This window comes from Medicago sativa, chromosome 4, assembly GCF_051527215.1.
Source record: "Medicago sativa cultivar Bolivia chromosome 4, Bolivia_mono, whole genome shotgun sequence".
Classification (NCBI taxonomy): Eukaryota; Viridiplantae; Streptophyta; class Magnoliopsida; order Fabales; family Fabaceae; genus Medicago; species Medicago sativa.
Genome location: NC_140752.1, coordinates 34,894,776 through 34,914,689, shown reverse-complemented (window position 1 = coordinate 34,914,689; position 19,914 = coordinate 34,894,776). Strand labels below are relative to the sequence as shown.

The following is a 19,914-nucleotide window of genomic DNA, read 5'->3' as shown; positions in this document are numbered from 1 at the left end:
AAAAGGATGAGAATGTGAGATGGAGGATGAAATGCTCATGATGTATGAAACATGAAGTAGAGTGGTTAGTGAAAATAAGGCATAAAATGATAGAAAGATAGGCAAGGAAATACTAAACAAGAATAGTAAAAATGACAAGAATAAAGTGTCAAAATGTAGTAAAAATTCACCATAACCTCTCAATAAGTACATGACCTATAATTCTCCTATCATAAGCAATTTTCAAAGACTTCATTGTATTATGAGTGTGAGAATTATAGGGCATATTCAAGTCAAGGATCATGACATATTTTTAGGTACACTTAGCACTTTATTTTCACATACACACATTTACATGATTTGTAAAACAAGAAACTAATTACACATATTCACTTGCAGCAAGAAACACATACAAACAGTAGCTAAAACTTCACAAAATCATATGGTATAGGTCACAAACATCTATCAAGAAATTGGAACTAGAATCAAGCAAATTTTCACATTTTTTTAATACAAAACATCACAAAATAGCAAGAAAATCATCACATTATTATTTCCAAGTTTTAATATGCAAAAATCATCACAAAAATACCACAAAACTATCAAGAAATGTGTATGAAAATTTTTAGAATTTTTAAAGAATTTTTAGACACAAGAACATATAAAACTTCACAAATTTTAACAAACATAGTAAACAATTAACTAGAAAATACCACATATTTTTTAATCAAGATTTAACACATAACAACATCACAAAAATGTCAAGAAAATGATCAAGAACACATAGAAAATTTTTTAGGATCTTTTATGAAAAATTTTGGACAGACAGGGGTGTAAAAAACTAAAACAAAGTGTAAAATAGCAAAAAAATAAGAGGAATCACAGGATCTGCAAGAAAATAGACCCAAGCCCAAGGTCTTGATGGATCCTGGACTATCCAAAAGCCTCACAGCCATTGGATTGATCCAGATCCAAGTTTGGCCTAGATCTAACGATCCAAAACACACAGCACATGGTAAACATAAACAGGCACACACAATCAACGTATCACATTCATACACATCACATGAATCAGGATCTAACGGCTAAGAGCAAAGGGAGAACACGGTAATCCACAAGAACATGCATGCAGATGATAAAATGGAACAAAAGTTTCTAAAAGAAACTTTACGTGAAACAACTACACAAATCACATGTCCTTCTCTCTCTAGAATATTGTTAGAGAGGGAAGCTCTCTATTTCACTTCTTCTTCTCCGATCATGCCTCGCCGGTCCGGCGCGGTGGCCGACCACCGCGAGGTGGCGGCACCACCGCGTCGGAATTTTTTTTTGCCCGATTCAAATTTTTTTTAGCTTTTTAACAATCCTTTTTCGTTCTAATCACGAATCCGAGCTTAGTTTTTCAAGAAAATCAACGGTGAGGAATAGATCTAAGTTTGAAGTTTGAAAAATTTTGACACAAAAATGGAAAAGAAGAAAGGAGGAAGAAGTTGTTTACCTCTTGATCTTCACGAAAACGGTTCCGATCTAACCTTCCCTTCCGTTGCCGGTGCAAAATCGCGAGCTCCTCCCCTCTTTCTAGCCAAACCGCCGCGGCCTTGTGGTGTTGGACCGGTTCGGCCGGTTCAAATCCGGTTCGGCCGGTTCACTTCCTTGCGGTTCCGGTTCGGTTTCGTGTTGTATTGAGAACTTGTGATGATTTTTGAGACTTTTGGTGTATTTGTGATGATTTTTGGTTAGTTTTGTGTTTATGAATATTTTGAATGTTCATGAGAAAATCATATGATCTTCATAGTGTTCTTGAGACTTTTGTGATTTTGATCCAAAATTTTGGAGAGAGAAAAGTGGAAATCTGTTTTTGTGTGATGTGGCAGAATGAATAGTGGTTGTGATGATTTGGCCTGTGACTGGGCTTTTATAGGTGATGTGTATGATGACTGGACCAATGGGAAGATGCCATGTGGACTGGCCTTGTAACTAACTCTTGTGGACTGATCTGTAATTAACTAAAAATAAAGGACTAAAATGCAAAAATAGCAAAAGGACTAAAAATGTAATTAAAATAAAATTGGTAAAAAATGTAATTTGAAAATAACGTAAAGTGAAACGATTAAAAATGACAAAACGGACTAAAACTAACCAATTACTTAAATGAGGTACTTTAAAGTAACCTCTCTCCGCCGAAATTTCGTGTGAAATGACCAAAATGCCCCTAGGGGCTAAACTGACTCAAAATGATTCAGATGCAATTTTAAAATGGTTTTTTTGACATGGAATTAAAGCAAGAGTTTATACAAGCGAAATTAAAAGACTCAAAGACAATTTTTTTGGAAATTAAACAGAGTTTTAACACATGAAAAGACTAAAATGCCCCTAGGGCTAAACTGACTCAAAATGACTTTAAACGTAATTTTTGAAATGGATTTTGACATAGAATTGAAATAAAGACTTATTCAAACCAATTGAAAAGACTCAAACAATTTTTAAAGGACTAAAATGAGTTTGAATGCAGGAAATGACTAAAATACCCTTTTTCATGAATTTTGCAAATAACATTGAACTAAAATGCAGAGGAAGATGCAATTGACCAGAGACATATCAAATGACTTTAGAATGCAAGAAAGATGTTTTTGGATGACTTGAAATGCAAGAGAACATGGACAAATACATAGTTGAAAAGACTTGTAAAGCTAAGTTGAGAGATAAAGTAGAGTAAAATGTCAGTGTAAACAATAGCAAATTGGCAATTCTTCAAGAATAATAGACATATATCAAAGATGAGAGAAAATTTTGAACAAGTATTTTTAGGTCCAAAATTAGGGTATAACAGGTGAGAGAGAGTATGAGAAGAGAGAAAGATGTAAGAAATAGAGTAGATTTGATGTGTTGTTTGTTATAAGAGAAAGATGAGAGAAATAGAAGAGAAAGAAGTGTTGATTATATATAAAAGTACCAAAATATCCCTAAATTTGAAAAACATCCATCCAAAATAAATTTTGCTCATTTAATAGTTAATATTAATTAAAATAATTAGTGCTTTATTTTTTTTTACAAATGAAATGATTATTTAAAGTAAATAAATTATTTATTTTGATTTAATTAACTAATTAATTCAATTCACACACTTTTATGTGTTTTTGGAACGTAACAATGCTATAAACTATTCCCTGGAAAAAAAAATGTTATAAAGTAAGTATAGATAATATGAAAGACAATGCGAGAGAAAGAGGGGTAACTATGGAAATAACATGGTCTCTCTCCCTTTCTTCGCACATCAGAGGAGACTCAAAAAGTGGGTGGGGCCTACAAATTATAATCTCTCTTCTGCATTTCACTGATGCTCCAAACGATAGAAATAAGCTATCTCTTTGCTTTTTCTCTCTTCAATATCTCTCTCGCAGCAAACTCTCGCCTACCAAACGAACCGTTAATGTTTCTTCTTCTCCGATAGAGAAGGGTGGCCGGAGGTATCTCTGGTGCGGTGGCCCGCGAGTTATCGCGGCGGCGCCGCCGCACCGGAGCTAAAAGCTCCCTTTTTTTAAATTCTTTTGTTGTTTTTAAACCGGTTCACCCTCCTCTACATGATTCTAAGCCTAAAAAATCAAAATAACGAGTTTATGACCCTAGATCTACAAGAAAACAGAATAAAAATGCTACCTTTTCTTTTTTATGGACCAGCTGTGGTTTAGATGTGTGGTTGAACGGCTGATGTGTGTTGCTTGCAACCGTCGGTTATGGTGTTGGTTTCGTCAGTCCTCGTGCGGTTGTGATTTGAGACTGGTTGTTGGCGCCGATTGTTGTTGTGCGACGTACGTGTCTGGCTTCTGAACTTCTGGATGTTTCTGTGTCTCTGCTCCTTTTTACGTGTCCTTTCTTTGTGTTGTGTAGGTGTTATTTATAGCATCAGGATTGTGACCTAGGGTTTGTTGAAGATGTGCCGAGAATCTGTGTCTTGGAGAGGAGGAAAACAGAATGTTGTTGCTGGATGGATGAGGAGGAAAATGTGAATGAATCTGGACTGGATTGGGGCTTGACCGGCTGGGTTGTGGATTGGGATCAACTGAGGCACGTGACAGATTTGGATTGGGGCAAACCCTTTTTGGACTTATGGGATTTTTGGATGTTATCGGACAAATGACAATAATAAAAAAGAAAATAAGAATTAAAATGAAAAGAAAAGAAAAAAGACTAAATATTAAAGAAAACAAAATTAAAGTTAATTCAAGTTATTAAAAAAATGTTTTATTTTTAGAAGCAAAATTAAAGTTAATTAAAGTTAATTTGAAAATTGGATAAAAGATGGAAAATAGAAAAGAACAAAATGAGAAGAAGACCCGACCCAGAACTAAATATGAGGTATTTTAAAATACCTTCCTGCCGAATCTTTACTGAAAAGATAGATCGATTAGGGTCACGTGACACGTGTCAGTGGGGCCTTAGGTCAAAAATTGGGGTATGACAATGGCTTTCTTGTATGTGGGTGATTTGGATAGAAAGAAACGCTCGGTTCTTTCATCAAAAAGAGGCGTCGTTCCACCAATTACTAAATAAAATTAAGGCTTAATTGCACTTTTGACCCCCTATCTTTCCAAAAGTTGCGGTTACAGCCCCTTAACTAATTTAAATACAAAACAGCCCCCTAAGTATTGATTCTTTGGCAGTTTTGGCCCCCCAAGGCCAAAAAAAACTGCCAAAAATGACACGTGTCACCTTACTTAGGGTGCCACGTCAGCCTTGGGGCCAAAACTGCCAAAGATTCAATACTTAGGGGGTTGTTTTGTATTTAAATTAGTTAAGGGGTTGTAACCGCAACTTTTGAAAAGATAGGGGGCTGTAAGTGCAATTAAGCCTAAAATTAAATTTCAATTATATTGGTGGCTGAAAGCGAACCATCCTAACTTTGCTTTTTCCTACCATTTATGGTGGTTGAACCCCTTACCTTGTCTGGGTATTTATCTGTGAGAATTGATAACTGAACACAAATTATTAGACACAAATACAAAACCATGGGTAATTTTGACTTTTCAACATTAAAGCAAGGGCAAATTTGTAAAATCCCAGCCTACCCTCTCCCTCTTTACGTTTTCTCTTTCTCAGACCAGCAACATTGTTCTCTCTCTTCTCTCCTCTCTCACAGTCAGCCACCGTCCACCACCACCGTCCTTGTCGTTTACCACTACCATCATTCTCGCCATCATCGTTTCCCCTTCAATCCGTTCACCACGACCAACGAATTCACGTCCCAAATCCGTTCACCCACTTCTCCCTCACACTGTCCAGAATCCATTCGAATCACCGCTGAGAAACGGAGCCTAGTTCCGTTAAGAACTTGGACAAAAAAACTGAGTCCAGATCCATAAAGACTGGATGATTTTTCTTTTGAAGAATACATACAAAGACTTCTTTTAGTACGTTGTATACAGTATGAATCACAAGTTTAGTATCCAAAATAGTAGTGGTCTGACAATTTTGTTAAAGTTGATAATTTTGTTAAAGTATGAATCACAATTTTGTTAACAGAGAGAAGTATAGCTTTCTTCAAAACAAAAAAAAAAATATAGAGAGAAGGATGGCAGGGGAGAGATGGTGTTGAAGGAGAGAGAAGGAAAGGAAATAAAAATAAATGAAAAAAATGTATAAAACTACAGTGTTGTATCGTGTCTGTATTGTGTTTGATTTTTTTTTTTCATTCATTTATCAATTCTCTTTATCTGTAATGGGGTGGTTTTGCAATTTGCTCTTTTTATTTTGTTACCCTTAGTTTTGAGGTTGTAATTTGATATTCTTTGAGTTGGGGTTTTTGCACTTCTTGTGCTGAAATTTCCAGGCTTCAGTAATATATTTCATTTTAACTTCTTAAAAAAAAATGATTAATTAAACGTAAAGTACGTAAACTTTGAATTAAGAAAATTTAATTGAGAGAGTGATACCTTTTTCTTAAATTTTCTACACAAGAAATAATTTATTGAATAAACATTGAATTAAGAAAATGTCTGAAAATGACATTGAAGGTGAGAAAAACACAAGAAGGGGGGTTGAATTGTGTTTTGGAAAATTCTTCGTTTCTCCTACAAACTGAACACACTGGTCAGAATCTAAGTGAGACAGCTTCTGAAGTGGTAATCAGAATCTAAATGCAGCGGAATAAAACAGAGAGAGAGAGAGAGAAGAAGAACGACACAAAGCAATTATACTGGTTCCTTCCACAATCCAGAAGTAGTCCAGTCCCCCTTGCACTTCCAAGGAGATTTTCACTAAGAGTAATATCTGATTACAATTGCTCAAGCACACAAGCAAGTGACTTCCTTTGCTCAAGCACACAAGCAAGAGACTTCCTATGCTCAAGAACACAATCAAGAGACTTCCTGCTCAAGCACAACTGCAAGAGACTTCTAACTAAACAAAATTACACAGAAAATTGTTTAAGGTTGAACACTTGATATACAATCAGAGGAGCTCACAATACAAATCAGATACAGACTCAATGACTTAAGAATTTCTAAAATATGACTTTGAGACACAGAAATTCTAAGTGAATGCAGAACAATTTCAGCAGAGGTTTGGCACTTGTAAAAATGTTGAGAGTCTGTTGTTCAGCATTGCCAATTCTCTAAGTCTTCACTCCTTTATATAGAGGTGTGAAAGAGACGTTGTGAAATTGCCAGCACATCAAAGAGTCGTTGTTGAAGCTTGATCTTTCACCTTTGATCTTTTGCCTGATTTGGTTGTTGTCCTATGAAGAACCAATTTGAAATCCATTCCTTATCCAAAGGAACATATATGCAGGCGAAACCGTATTCTGGAGCTGTTTTCTTGTCTTGTAGCGTGGACACAAAACAGAGTAGTGGAGAAGGTGGTTGTACAGTTCGTACAAAGTACAATGTCAACGCTTTCATCCGAAATTGCAAGCACATGCCTTCAAACACCTTTGAAATGACCGTTGCAAAATTCCACTAATCTTTTGTTGTGTTTTCGAATCCAATAGACAGCATTTGCAGTGATGATTCTTCAATCCTTGAATCTTTGCAAATCCAGTTGATCTTCAGCTTCTGGTGAAATGGCTTCTGATGAGGCAGCTTCTGATAATGCAGCTTCTGATGATGTAGCTTCTGGACCTCTTGTCTTCAGTAGCACTAATCTTCAGGAGCACTATACTTTCTTTAGAAGCGGATATTTTCTTCAGTAGCACGTTGCCTTCAGGAGCGTCCAAGCTTCAATTTTGTTGTTTCCTTTGCTCTTTATTTGCTCATTCAGAACCAATAAATGATGTAACTTTTTTAATTATGGTCCTGTACACTTGAACAAATATTAGCTAGTCCAATTTACAATTTTTAATACCTTGTTATCATCAAAACTCTTTAAGGTTCATTGTTAAACACATTTTGTTCCAACAGACATATATAATGTTTATAAAATATTGGGGTCTTACACAGGACGTCCCTGCACTTTTCGGCGTTTGCTTCGATTCCTCTCTCTATGAGGTAGAATCCCAGGAATTTTGTTGCCTTGACTTCAAAAGTGATGGGTTCAGGCGCAAGTTATACTGGCGTAAGTGAGCGAATAACGTCTCCAGGTGGTCTTAATGTTGATATTCTTCGGTTGACTTTACGATCATATCATCAATGTAAACCTCTAGCATATCCCTTATCTCGTCACGAAAGATTTTATTCATCATCCTTTTATAGGTGGCGCTTGCGTTACGTAAACCAAAAGGCATAACATTGTAGATATAGTTTGTGCCCTCGATCATGAACGTTGGATGCTTCCTGTCGTCCTTATCCAAGGGAATCTAATTGTAACCAAAATAGGCATCCATGAAGGACATCAGCTTGTATCCAGACGAGTTGTCCACTAGTTTGTCGATGTTGGGAAGTGGATAGGCTTCCTTTGGGTAGGATTTGTTTAGGTTTGTGTAATCAACGGACATTCGCCACTTTCTGCTTGCCTTCTTCACGAGGAGCACATTAGAGATACATTAAAATTATCTTTCAAGTACAGGTGGCTAATGTAGGAAAATTGGTGGATTAAATTAAAAGTATTGCCTGGTTCTAGTTCTTAAGCATAAATACTCTTTGTATGCTTTTCCTAATTGGTGAAATAACCATTGATTTGCTTAAAGTGGATGTAAAACTTCGTTTTCAAGGGTTTGAGTGAGTATCTCTTATGGTCTACGTAATTCAATTTGATTATAAGAAAACGTGTATGAATATGAGTAAAATATTTCCATTAGAGGGACACTTCTGTAGATTAATATTAATGAGATTGTCTAATATGGATTCAATATAAATTTGGACTCAACCATTTTAGTAAATTCTAATAAAATAATAGTTTTTATTATTATAAAAAAAATCTTTTTTTTTTTACTAGAACCGGTAAATGTTCACCTTTGGACCATTTGTAAAAAGGTACATTATATTAACCCGAAACACACACTCTCTCTCTCTCTCTCTCTCTCTCTCTCTCTCTCTCTCCCTCCCTCCCTCCCTCCCTCCCTTAAAATACTATGCAAAACTATCATGAATAAATAAAAAGGAAAATTAGATCCAATTTCTATTTAATTTTTATATTAATTTACAAATTTTGTCTAGATCATAAATTATTTTCAAATTTCACGGTAGTCTCTTAAATATTTTTTTTATCTCAAATTTTGTCTCTTTCTTTTTATCTCTTAATTTATAAATGTAACACTTTTTTTGCCTTAATTTCTTTTCTTATAATTTCCATACACAAAGTTTGGCAACTTTAGTTCCTTAAAGTCAAAATGTTGTTTTCAAGGCAATGGATTCTCGCTTGTTACTCAAGCTGACATTCTTGCTTCCGCTTCGTCCAATCCTGCTAGCGCAGGTATTCGTTCTAAGGCTCCCCTACCGATTCATTTTGACATCTCGGTAGATCGTTTAGTCCCCGTTTTTCTTGGGCGCTCTATCTAGTTACCCCATTAATAATTGGCCGCTCTGATTTTTTGGAACAACTCCATGATGTTAGTAGATCTTTTTAGGAGGCTGCAATGACTATATATAAGACCTATCATATTTGTACAGAACGATGGATTCAGTTCATGGACAAGTGGTACCCACTGTTTCGTTTTTGGGATCACTATCAACAATGCAGGATTTTATGATTTCTGCCTCCTTTAAAGGAGCTTAATTCTTGAAAAAATGGATTTCGTTGAAATTGTTCGTTTAGAAATTTATTAGTGATAAGTATTTGTCTCTCTAATTATATTAAAAAAAATAATTGTCTTTGCAATTTCTAATTATTTAGAATGGTCAAATATGCGTAAATGATTTTCAGCCCTTTTTAAAATTTATCAACCATCATGTGAATTGTGTTTTTTTTGGTTACAGAAGCTAAACAAACAGGAAAACAGAAACAGAAGCAAGAAAAACAACAGAAGACAGAAAACAGAAACTAGGCCCTAGGGAATAAATTGCCCGAGGCGTCGTTCCTAATCAGAACCGGAAGGTCGTCAAGAGGTGAATGATGCACCGTGAAAACATTATCAGAAGATGCTCCCATTTTGGCCAAATAATCAGCACAATAATTGCCCTCTCTAAGAGTATGATGAAGAGTGAAGTTGCGGTTGCTCAACAGGTCCTTGATATCTTGAAGAAGGACGGCATATATGTGAAACCTCGGAGTGTTTACCGTGAGAAGATTGATGGAGAGGAGGGAGTCTGAATAACAAACCAAATCATCTAATCCCGTGTCAATAGCCAAGTGCAAACCATGGTAAATTGCGGTGAGCTCCGCCAAGAGGATGTCATTTGAATTGGCGATGTGTCCGGAAAAACCAGATAGGTAAAACCCGTGGCTGTTTCGAATGATACCACCAAACCCAGCTCGAATGGGAGTTCCTAAGCAGCTGCCGTCCACATTGAGGATTGTACCTGAGTGATTCTGACCGTTCCATTTAACAAACCGCTCAGAAGTAGTTGTTCTCTCACTGCGTTGATAACTCTTAATGATTCCCTCTGTCAAACTGTGAATGTTATTGGTAATGCGAAACAGGGACCATGTTTCGTTGGTGAGACACATCAAATTACGATGACGCCATACCCACCAAAGTGCAGCAAGGAAATGCGCACCACAAGCGCCAGTTGCAGCAGCATTTACCCAATTGTGAGCATCTTGATCAGAGAAAAAAAGAGGATCCGTAAAACCTATTTTGTGCCAAACATTCTTAGAGAATCGACAGTCTCGAAAACAGTGCAGCAATGTTTCGTCCTCCTCCCCACATCGCGAGCAGGTTGCAGCAAAAGCCATGCTTCTATGGTGTAGCAACGACAACGTAGGCACAGCGTTATGGCAGATAAGCCAAATTAGAAATTTTAATTTTTCTGGTGCTTGCAACTTCCATATCCAGGACCAAAATCGGTGGGGGATAGTGTCATCAGCCGTAACTTTGAGAGAGAGCAGCCAGTCATAGCCAGTTTTGGTTGTGTAGCTGCCATTTTTATTTCTTGCCCAAATAAAAGAGTCCTCAATTGCTGCGTTGAAACGGAAGTGAGTGGTGTTGATGAAGTCTTCAATATCAGATGGGAGATTAGTGTATAATTCTTGAGTTCGAATACCATCAACGGAGAAAACATCTTTAACGGTAAGGTGAAGATCATGGATGTCAATAATGGGAACATGATTACCAATAGGGCCATGAGTACTCCAATGGCTGAACCAGAAGGAAGAAGAACCTGAACCTGCGCGCCAAGAATAACCTTGTTTGAGAATATTTTTAGCACGGATAATAGAGGACCAAGAAGGAGAGCTGTTTGGATGGATTGATGCTTGAAGGAAATTCTGTCCCCTAATGTATTTATTTGATAAAAGATGCACCCATAATTTGTTTGTTGACTGGACCATGTCCCACACCAGTTTTCCAAGGAGACTAGTGTTGGTTTCTCTAGCCGTACGAATGTACAAACCACCAAGATGTTTAGGAGTAGTAACCTTCTGCCAATTAACTAAATTGATACCTTTGTTGTTGGTGCCCTTCCAAATGAAGTCGCGGGTTGTTTTGTCAATACTATCACAAATGCTTTGGGGCATCCAATTAATTTGCATGTAGTATGAAGGAATAGACGACAAAACTGAAGAGGCAAGAGTCAATTGATGAGTCTATATTTAGTCTATTTTTATGCATTATTTAGTTTAGTTTTATTTAGATTTGAATTTATTTTATTGCAATAATATTTCCTTTTTGAATCTTTTTACTACAATTGCATATTTTATATTTCAGGAACGAATATATGATGGAAGGTGTCTTGGAGCAAAAGAAAGGAGTCTGGAGCTGATTTGGAGCAAAAATACGAAAGATTCGGAACAAAAATATAGAGCCCCCAAGTCAGAAGCTTGGCACGGCCCGTGCTAAGGTTGGCACGGCCGTGCCACCTCTCTGGATAACTTTTGCTGCATTTGCTTTAGGCCCAAGTTACCCTGTTGTAGTTTTACCGAATAGCCCTTATAGTTGCTTAGATTTTAAGTCAATTGTAAAGCTATAAATAGAGTAGCTCTCCATCATAAACATTCATCTTTTGTTCTTGGAATAAAAGTTCACTTTTATATTATTGTTCTTTTACTTTATTGCTTTCTCTCTTCTTCCCCCATGTCTACAATGAACGTTAGTGAGTAGACTCTTCTTTGTCTTGGGATTGTTGGATAAGTCTAATGACGTAATCCGGATCAAGCCAAGCCTTAAACCCTAATTATATGTTACCTTAATTCCTAATCTAAATTCATCGTTTTAACATGAATTAATTATTATCAAACTGTGGAAGCGAACGCGGAGGGTTTGATAATGATTAATTCATCATCTTAGATATCAATTCATAAAGCGAACGCGGAGCTTTGATATCCGAACAAGTGAATTTAGACAAGGTTTGCGAAACATGAGAATAGTCTAGCAAACCTTGGGACACATAAAGTTTCGATCTTCAAGGGTCCCAAAGGCAATCACCCATGAGAATAGGTGTGGTTGTTTGAGGGATACACTCACTGACTTCGAGAGAAGCTGTGATATGCTAAAGAGAAACTTGTCCTTAGAAATTAGGATTAACGCATAATTATAAGTTTAAGGCTTGCTTGTGAAAAGATTCGTTGTTATGATGAACCAATAATCCCAAGGCTCTTTTATTATTATTATTGTTATTTACCTTCAGCAACTAAACCTCCCTTTTTATAATCTTTCTTCTTTCCTAATCATTATCTAAAAGTTAATCGAATTCATAACTCCCTAGCGGAACGATACTCTTTTACTACTATTACTTCGATAGACCGTGCACTTGCGGTTTGGCCTATCAAGTTTTTGGCGCCGTTTCCGGGGAGTTGTTGCAATTTGATTAACTTTTTTTTAACGATTAGACAAAAAAAAAAAAAATCTTTTTTCGTTATTTTATTTGATTTTATATTTCTTTCTGAAAAAAAAAATCTTTTCCGTTATTTTATCCTATTTTATTTTATTGTGTTTCTTTTTATATTTCTTTCAAAAAAAAACATATATATATATATATATATATATATATATATAATATATTATTTCCTCTTTTATTATTATTTTACTTTTATTTTAAAAAAAAAATCTCTCTCTCTCCATAAAAAAAAAATCTTTTGTTTTATCTTATTTTATTTTATTTATTTCTTTCTCTATTTCTTCTTTTTCCTTTAACTTCTTGGGAAGATAATAACGATATGACTAAGGAACGCTCTCTCAATGAGTATGCAATCCCATCTTCAAATGAGTCATACGATGCTATTGTGTACCCAACGGTTGAGGACAATTTTGAAATAGAACCTGCACTTGTTCACTTAGTGCAGCAAAATCAATTTTTCGGATCACCCACTGAGGATCCGAATTTTCATATTTCAACCTTTTTAAGACTCAGTGGAACCTTGAATGCAAACCAAGAGGCTGTAAGGCTGCACCTCTTTCCTTTCTCCTTAGGGGGTAGAGCTAGTGCTTGGTTTCATTCATTGGAAATTGGTTCTATCTTTTCATGGCAACAAATGAAGCAAGTTTTTCTTGCCCGATTCTTTCCCTATTCTAAAATCGTCCAATTAAAGATTCAAATCACACAATTCACTCAAAAAGATGGAGAATCTCTTTACGATGCGTGGGAGCGTTTCAAAGAAATGCTTAGACTTTGTCCCCATCATGGTTTAAAGAATTGGCTTATTATTCACATTTTTTATAATGGTCTTTTGTATACCACAAAAATTTATGTTGATGCAGCTGCAGGTGGAGCTTTAATGAACAAGAATTACACAAAAGCATACGCCTTGAATGAAGACATGGCTCAAAATCATTACAAGTGGACCGACGAGAGAGCCATCATTAATTCTTCACCCTCCAAAAAGGAGGCAGGTATGTATGAAGTCTCTAACTATGATCACCTTGCCGTTAAGATTGATGCATTAACCCAAAAATTTGAAAAAATAAATGTTAGTGTCATCTCTTCTTCTTCTTCTGCATCTCCTTCTTGTGAAATTTGTGGTGTATTTGGCCATTTTGGCATTGATTGCGATCTAGGTAGTGTTGTTAGAAGTCCTGAGCAAGTAAACCATGCTCAATATAATCAAGGGTTTAGAAACAACCAAAATTTTTTTCAAACCCCTCAAAATCTTTTTGGACAACAAACAACACCACCCTGTTATGCAAACAACCAAAGAGTCCCTCAAAAATCCAGCTTGGAACTTTTTTTAGAAATTTTTTGTATAAATCAATCCGAGCAGCTCCAAGAGCTTGAAAATCAAACTGAATTTTTGAAGGACTCTATTGCCAAACTTACATCAAAAGAAGACTCCATAGTTACTCACAGTAAGATGCATGAGACTCAGACTTCTCAAGTACCCCAACAGGTGGCTACTTCCTCACAATCCTCCGAAGTCCTCCTAGACCAAACCGAAACCAACCCCAAAAACCATATAAGTGCTATTACTCTTAGGGATGGTAAACAATTAGAGGACCCCGTTGTGAAAATTAAGAACAATGAAGGAGAGATAAGGAGTGATGAGCCTCAAAGTGAGAAAGCCATAGGAGAGAATGAAAAGCCATTCGTTTCACCATCTCATGAGCATTAAATTCCATTAATACAAGGGTTTGATGAGTCCAAGTTAGATGAGCAGTTTATGAATATTATTGAAATACTTCCAAACAAATTGCCACCTAAACTTAAGAATCTAGGAAGCTTTTCCCTACCTTGTGTCATAGGATCTGAAACTATAGACAAAGCCATGTGTGATTTGGGAGAGAATGTTAGTTTGATGCCATTTTCCCTTTCTGAAAGATTGGGTATAGGATAGATAAACCACTTTCTAAACCGTCAAGCTAATAACTCTAAACGAGCGCTTCGTGGGAGGCAACCCACGTATTTAATTGTTTATGTTTGTTTGTTTTTCCTTGTTTTAAGTTGTTTTGTAGGTACTTGTCCAAGATGATGCAAAGAGAAAAAAAAAACAATTTGAAAAAAAAATTTAAAAAAAAAAATTCAAAAAAAAAATAAAGTTTTGTGCCTAAATTCCAGAGGCTAGGCACGGCCCGTGCCTATGGTGGCACGGCCGTGCCTAAGAAAAAAAAAATAATTTTTGAAAAAAAAAAATAATTTCAAAAAAAAAAAAATTAGGGAAGAAGATTGCTGGCTCAGATGATGATGCAAGGAGGAAGAAATCAACAATCATGAACCATGACATCAAATTCAAAGATACCGAATAGGTATAAAACTCTTATCTCTAGACCTATATCTGCTTGCAGGTACCCTGATCGTAATACTATGATTACACTAGGTATTAGAGATACTATAGTTAGATTGTTGAACACATTGACTTGCACCATATGGAGTAGGAAATAGGTAGGGATGATGAGGATTAATGAACTGTTTATGTTGTGGGCTATGCTGTATAACCATCATATTAACATTTGCTATTATTTGCATGATTATCTTGTTTCAATTGTTAAAAAGAAACAGGATGATTAGAGTGATATAATGGTAGGTGGAATCATCACTTTTATTGCTAGGAAGTTTGGGGTGAGTGTGAATTAAGGGATCAAGAGGATAGAGGGGAACTATTATCTAGACTTATATACTACTTTGTCCTTCCTTAGAACTCATGACAACAATTACCAATATGAATGGAAAATTATTAGAGCTTATTGTTTGATTATTCTATCTAATCCGGACTTAAATAATTCGGAGGTGGTGGAAAATTTGCTTTATGTTGGTACTAACCCACAGGTACATAATGATGGTGATGATGGTGGTGATAAAGCGGAGGTAGGTGCAAACTTGCACCATGAACAAGAAGCCGGTGGAAGCTATAATGATGAACGGCGGCCGGCATGGATGCAAACCAAAGTTCAAAGAATAAAGCACCGAGCAACAAAGACAAGGTGTTGAAAGAACCAATGTCCAAAGGAGCAATCGAATAAATGAAGAAAACAATCAAATGCTCCGAAACATGATGCAACACCTTCACCTCCAAAGTCCACTATAGACCTCAATAAAATTGTGAGCTTTCCTCTTCCTCTACTCTTCTCTATTCTAATTCTTCTTCTTCTTCTTCTTCATCATCTTCTTCTTCTTCTTCTTCTCTTTTCTTTTCTTTTGAATCATTGAGGACAATGCTTCTCCTAAGTGTGGGGGGGCCTAATAAAGTGTCTAGAGTCGTAGTGTTCCCAAACTCCCTTGAACTTTATTCTTTTGTTTTGTTTTTATAGCAAGAGGCATGATTAGTAGCTTGTTTTTAATGTAAAATATGGCATAAAATTTTTTGTTTTGTCTCTTCTTTAAAAGTTGTTTCTTGTACATGAAAGTAGTTTCTTGTGTTTCTTGTGTTCTTGCTATACCCACATCTTGTTTTATTGTGAAAAATCTCCAATGAGAAAAGCACCCAGTTGCAATCTTTGAGCAAGTGTATGAATAGGTATTTTAAGGAGCACATTCTATCTTTAGTGTTAACTTAGACCCTTTAAAGTCTTCAGAGTAAAAGTAATATAAGTTTGTGTGGGAAAATAATCAATGTTCTTAATTGTTTTATGCTTAATTGTTAAAGTTAAAATGGGGCGGGAGAATGGCACCAACATGTGGGGGAAAGGATAATCCCTAACTTCCTAATTGTGGTGGTGACTCCCTGATTTGAACTTAAAGTGAAACAAATTCATCAATGCTAGGGGGAAAGGACAATTACATCCAAAAAGACTTCCTACGCGGAGATGAAACAAATAATAATTTTGCAGCAATGCTTAGGGTGATTTTGAATCTAGGGGAAAAGGACAATTACATCCGAGAAGACTTCCTATGAGGATAGATAGCCCCTAAGCATCTGCAGCCCCTTTGTGCTTAATTGTTAATTTAATTTAATTTTAACTTAAATTCCCATCACTCTTATATGAAATGAAGAAATGACTTTTCTCGGTTACTTTAGCATTAAGGATAGAACTTGTTCCTCATAATATTTGTCTTATACAGGAGCAAGAAAAGGGTTGGACTGCACACACACACTCACTTGAGACTTGATGTTGGGTTGAATAGGTTCACGAGGAATGTTTGAAATTGTGATTAGTGTACTTGAAACAAAACCTTCAAAGAGACTTGTGTTTTCAATTGCATTGCCATAATTAATCCTTTTAGTTGCTACAATGTCCATTGCCTTTTGCTTGAGGACAAGCAAAGATTCAAGTGTGGGGGAGTCTGATGAGTCTATATTTAGTCTATTTTTATGCATTATTTAGTTTAGTTTTATTTAGATTTGAATTTATTTTATTGCAATAATATTTCCTTTTTGAATCTTTTTACTACAATTGCATATTTTATATTTCAGGAACGAATATATGATGGAAGGTGTCTTGCAGCAAAAGAAAGGAGTCTGGAGCTGATTTGGAGCAAAAATACGAAAGATTCGGAACAAAAATATAGAGCCCCCAAGTCAGAAGCTTGGCACGGCCCGTGCTAAGGTTGGCACGGCCGTGCCACCTCTCTGGATAACTTTTGCTGCATTTGCTTTAGGCCCAAGTTACCCTGTTGTAGTTTTACCGAATAGCCCTTATAGTTGCTTAGATTTTAAGTCAATTGTAAAGCTATAAATAGAGTAGCTCTCGATCATAAACATTCATCTTTTGTTCTTGGAATAAAAGTTCACTTTTATATTATTGTTCTTTTACTTTATTGCTTTCTCTCTTCTTCCCCCATGTCTACAATGAACGTTAGTGAGTAGACTCTTCTTTGTCTTGGGATTGTTGGATAAGTCTAATGACGTAATCCGGATCAAGCCAAGCCTTAAACCCTAATTATATGTTACCTTAATTCCTAATCTAAATTCACCATTTTAACATGAATTAATTATTATCAAACTGTGGAAGCGAACGCGGAGGGTTTGATAATGATTAATTCATCATCTTAGATATCAATTCATAAAGCGAACGCGGAGCTTTGATATCCGAACAAGTGAATTTAGACAAGGTTTGCGAAACATGAGAATAGTCTAGCAAACCTTGGGACACATAAAGTTTCGATCTTCAAGGGTCCCAAAGGCAATCACCCATGAGAATAGGTGTGGTTGTTGGAGGGATACACTCATTGACTTCGAGAGAAGCTGTGATATGCTAAAGAGAAACTTGTCCTTAGAAATTAGGATTAACGCATAATTATAAGTTTAAGGCTTGCTTGTGAAAAGATTCGTTGTTATGATGAACCAATAATCCCAAGGCTCTTTTATTATTATTATTGTTATTTACCTTCAGCAACTAAACCTCCCTTTTTATAATCTTTCTTCTTTCCTAATCATTATCTAAAAGTTAATCGAATTCATAACTCCCTAGCGGAACGATACTCTTTTACTACTATTACTTCGATAGACCGTGCACTTGCGGTTTGGCCTATCATCAATCTTTCTGGTTTGTTGAGAAGTTTATTTTTCCACGAAGCGAGCCTAGAATGCATTTTTTCAATGATAAAAGAGAAATCACTCCTTTTTGGTCGCCCTTTGATAATGGGGAAGCCGAGATACCTATGGAGGGAAGAAGTGCTCCGGATACCTGAAATAGAAGTAAGGCTAGTAATTTTCCTTTGTGGAGTACCTGTGGAATAGAAAGCACGAGACTTGGACAGATTGATCTCCAACCCCGAAGCCTTGCTGAATCTATCAAATAAATCTGCAACAAAACGAATTTGAGCATTTCTAGCTTTAATGAAGAGGAGGACATCATCCGCAAAGAGGAGATGAGATATTTGAGGTCCAGTATTTGTGATTTGGATAGGTTCCCATTCTCCTTGAAGGACAGCAGTGCTTATGGCAACCGAAAGCTTTTCCATACAAAGAATAAATAAGTAGGGAGATAGCGGGTCACCTTGGCGAAGACCGTGGGAAGGCTTGAAAGGAGGCAATTTGTTACCATTCCAAAGAATAGAGAAGGTGGGTGAGGTAACACAATGCATGATGAGCTTGATGGTGATATCTGGGAATCCAAAGTCTTTCAAGCAATGATGAAGAAAATCCCAATTGACATTATCAAAAGCTTTTTCGAGATCCAACTTGAAAGCTACGTAACCTTTTTTCTTTTTTGATTTCCTCATGAAATGGACAATTTCCTGCAAAACAATAGAATTATCAGAAGTTCCCCTACCAGGCAGAAAACTGCTTTTGATAGGGGCCAATAATATTATTAAGAATCGGTCTCAATCTGTGAACCAAAACTTTGGTGATAATTTTGTAAACAATGTTGCACAAACTGATAGGTCTGAAATCTTTGTAGGTGTTAGGAGTGTCAATCTTAGGAATGAGTGCAATGAGAGTATTTGAAATCTCCGGATCAAAATGACCATTTTGAAAGGCTGAATGGACCAAATGAAAGATGTCATCTCCAACTATATGCCAGTATTGCTTGAAGAAGATACAATGGAAACCATCAGGGCCAGGTGCTTTGTAAGGTTGCATGGAGTTGAGGGCGTTGAAAACCTCGGTTTTAGTGATGGGACAGGTGAGGGAGATCTTGCTTGGGTCGTCAATGATGGGGTGTAGGCCGAAGTTGAAGGTGCGGTTTTGGTGGGGTTGTGAGTTGGCCAAAAGGTTCTTAAAATATTTTTGAGCTTCCGCTTGAAGGATGGAGTCATCGGAAGACCAGGTGCCATTTGGAAGTTGGAGTCTATGAATTCTAGTCTTCTTTCTTCGAATGATGGTTTGGTCATGAAAGAAAGAGCTATTTTTATCCCCAAATTTAATCCACTTCTCGCGGGATTTTTGGTACCAAAGCATTTCTTCTTGAAAGAGAATGTGATTATACTCATTTTGCAATTCTTTTTCAAGGAGGGTGTGCCGAACTGAGTCAACGCGCTCCAGGTAATTTTGAACACCCTTGAGTCTGTTTTCTACATGCTTCTTTCTCTTAAAAATGTTTCCGAAAATTTCTCTATTGAAGATAATAGAGTTCTCTTCGACTTTTTTCAATGCTAAAATGGTGTTGTGGTTGGAGGATCTCCAAGATTGTCTAACCAAGTCCTCATACTCATTATGATCAATCCAGGCAGCTTCAAAACGGAAAGGTCTGGGGCCCCTAGCTAAAGGGAGGCCACCAAAGCGGAGAAGAAGTGGGTTATGATCAGAATGTAACCTGCAGAGCACCTCAACAAACGCTTCCGGAAAAGTAATGCGCCAATCAACATTAGCAAGGATTCTATCAAGTTTTTTGGAGAGGATACGGATTCCATTATGATTGCGGTGCCAAGTAAATCGACCACCTGTAGTTGAAAGATCAAGGAGGTTGCAATTGTCCATAAAGTTTGAAAAGAGGGCCGCTCTATTATGATGAAAGATGCCGCCTCTTTGGTCACTAGGAATGAGAGTTTCATTAAAATCACCAATAAGCATCCACGGGCTAGTAATGTTTTGACTGATGGTAGAGAGGAAGGACCAAAGTTTAGGGCGCATGGTGTGATTGGGGCTGGCATAGAC

The 19,914-nt window shown here is 36.5% G+C and overlaps 1 protein-coding gene and 1 pseudogene across 1 annotated transcript; both read right to left on the bottom strand.

Moving 5' to 3' along the window:
• Window positions 1-9,390: 9,390 nt before the first annotated feature.
• LOC146929006 (uncharacterized) lies at window positions 9,391-19,737 on the bottom strand. Its single transcript, XM_085707189.1, has 3 exons — window positions 18,655-19,737; window positions 18,044-18,554; window positions 9,391-11,066 (listed from the first exon to the last, which is right to left on the bottom strand). The coding sequence occupies exons 1-3, from the start codon at window positions 19,735-19,737 to the stop codon at window positions 9,391-9,393; spliced, it is 3,270 nt and encodes a 1,089-aa protein (XP_085563315.1).
• On the bottom strand, window positions 13,034-13,133 carry LOC146929007 (small nucleolar RNA R71; annotated as a pseudogene).
• Window positions 19,738-19,914: the final 177 nt, after the last annotated feature.

Excerpts from the sequence above, each read along its gene's own strand:
- LOC146929006 (XM_085707189.1), bottom strand. The coding sequence starts at position 19,737 with ATGGACAATTGCAACCTCCTTGATCTTTCAACTACAGGTGGTCGATTT. Across the intron at positions 18,555-18,654 it reads AAATTATCACCAAAGTTTTG|GAAATTGTCCATTTCATGAG; the intron begins GTTCACAGATTG and ends ATTGTTTTGCAG. Across the intron at positions 11,067-18,043 it reads TCGTGCTTTCTATTCCACAG|TTTTGTCGTCTATTCCTTCA; the intron begins GTACTCCACAAA and ends TTGCCTCTTCAG.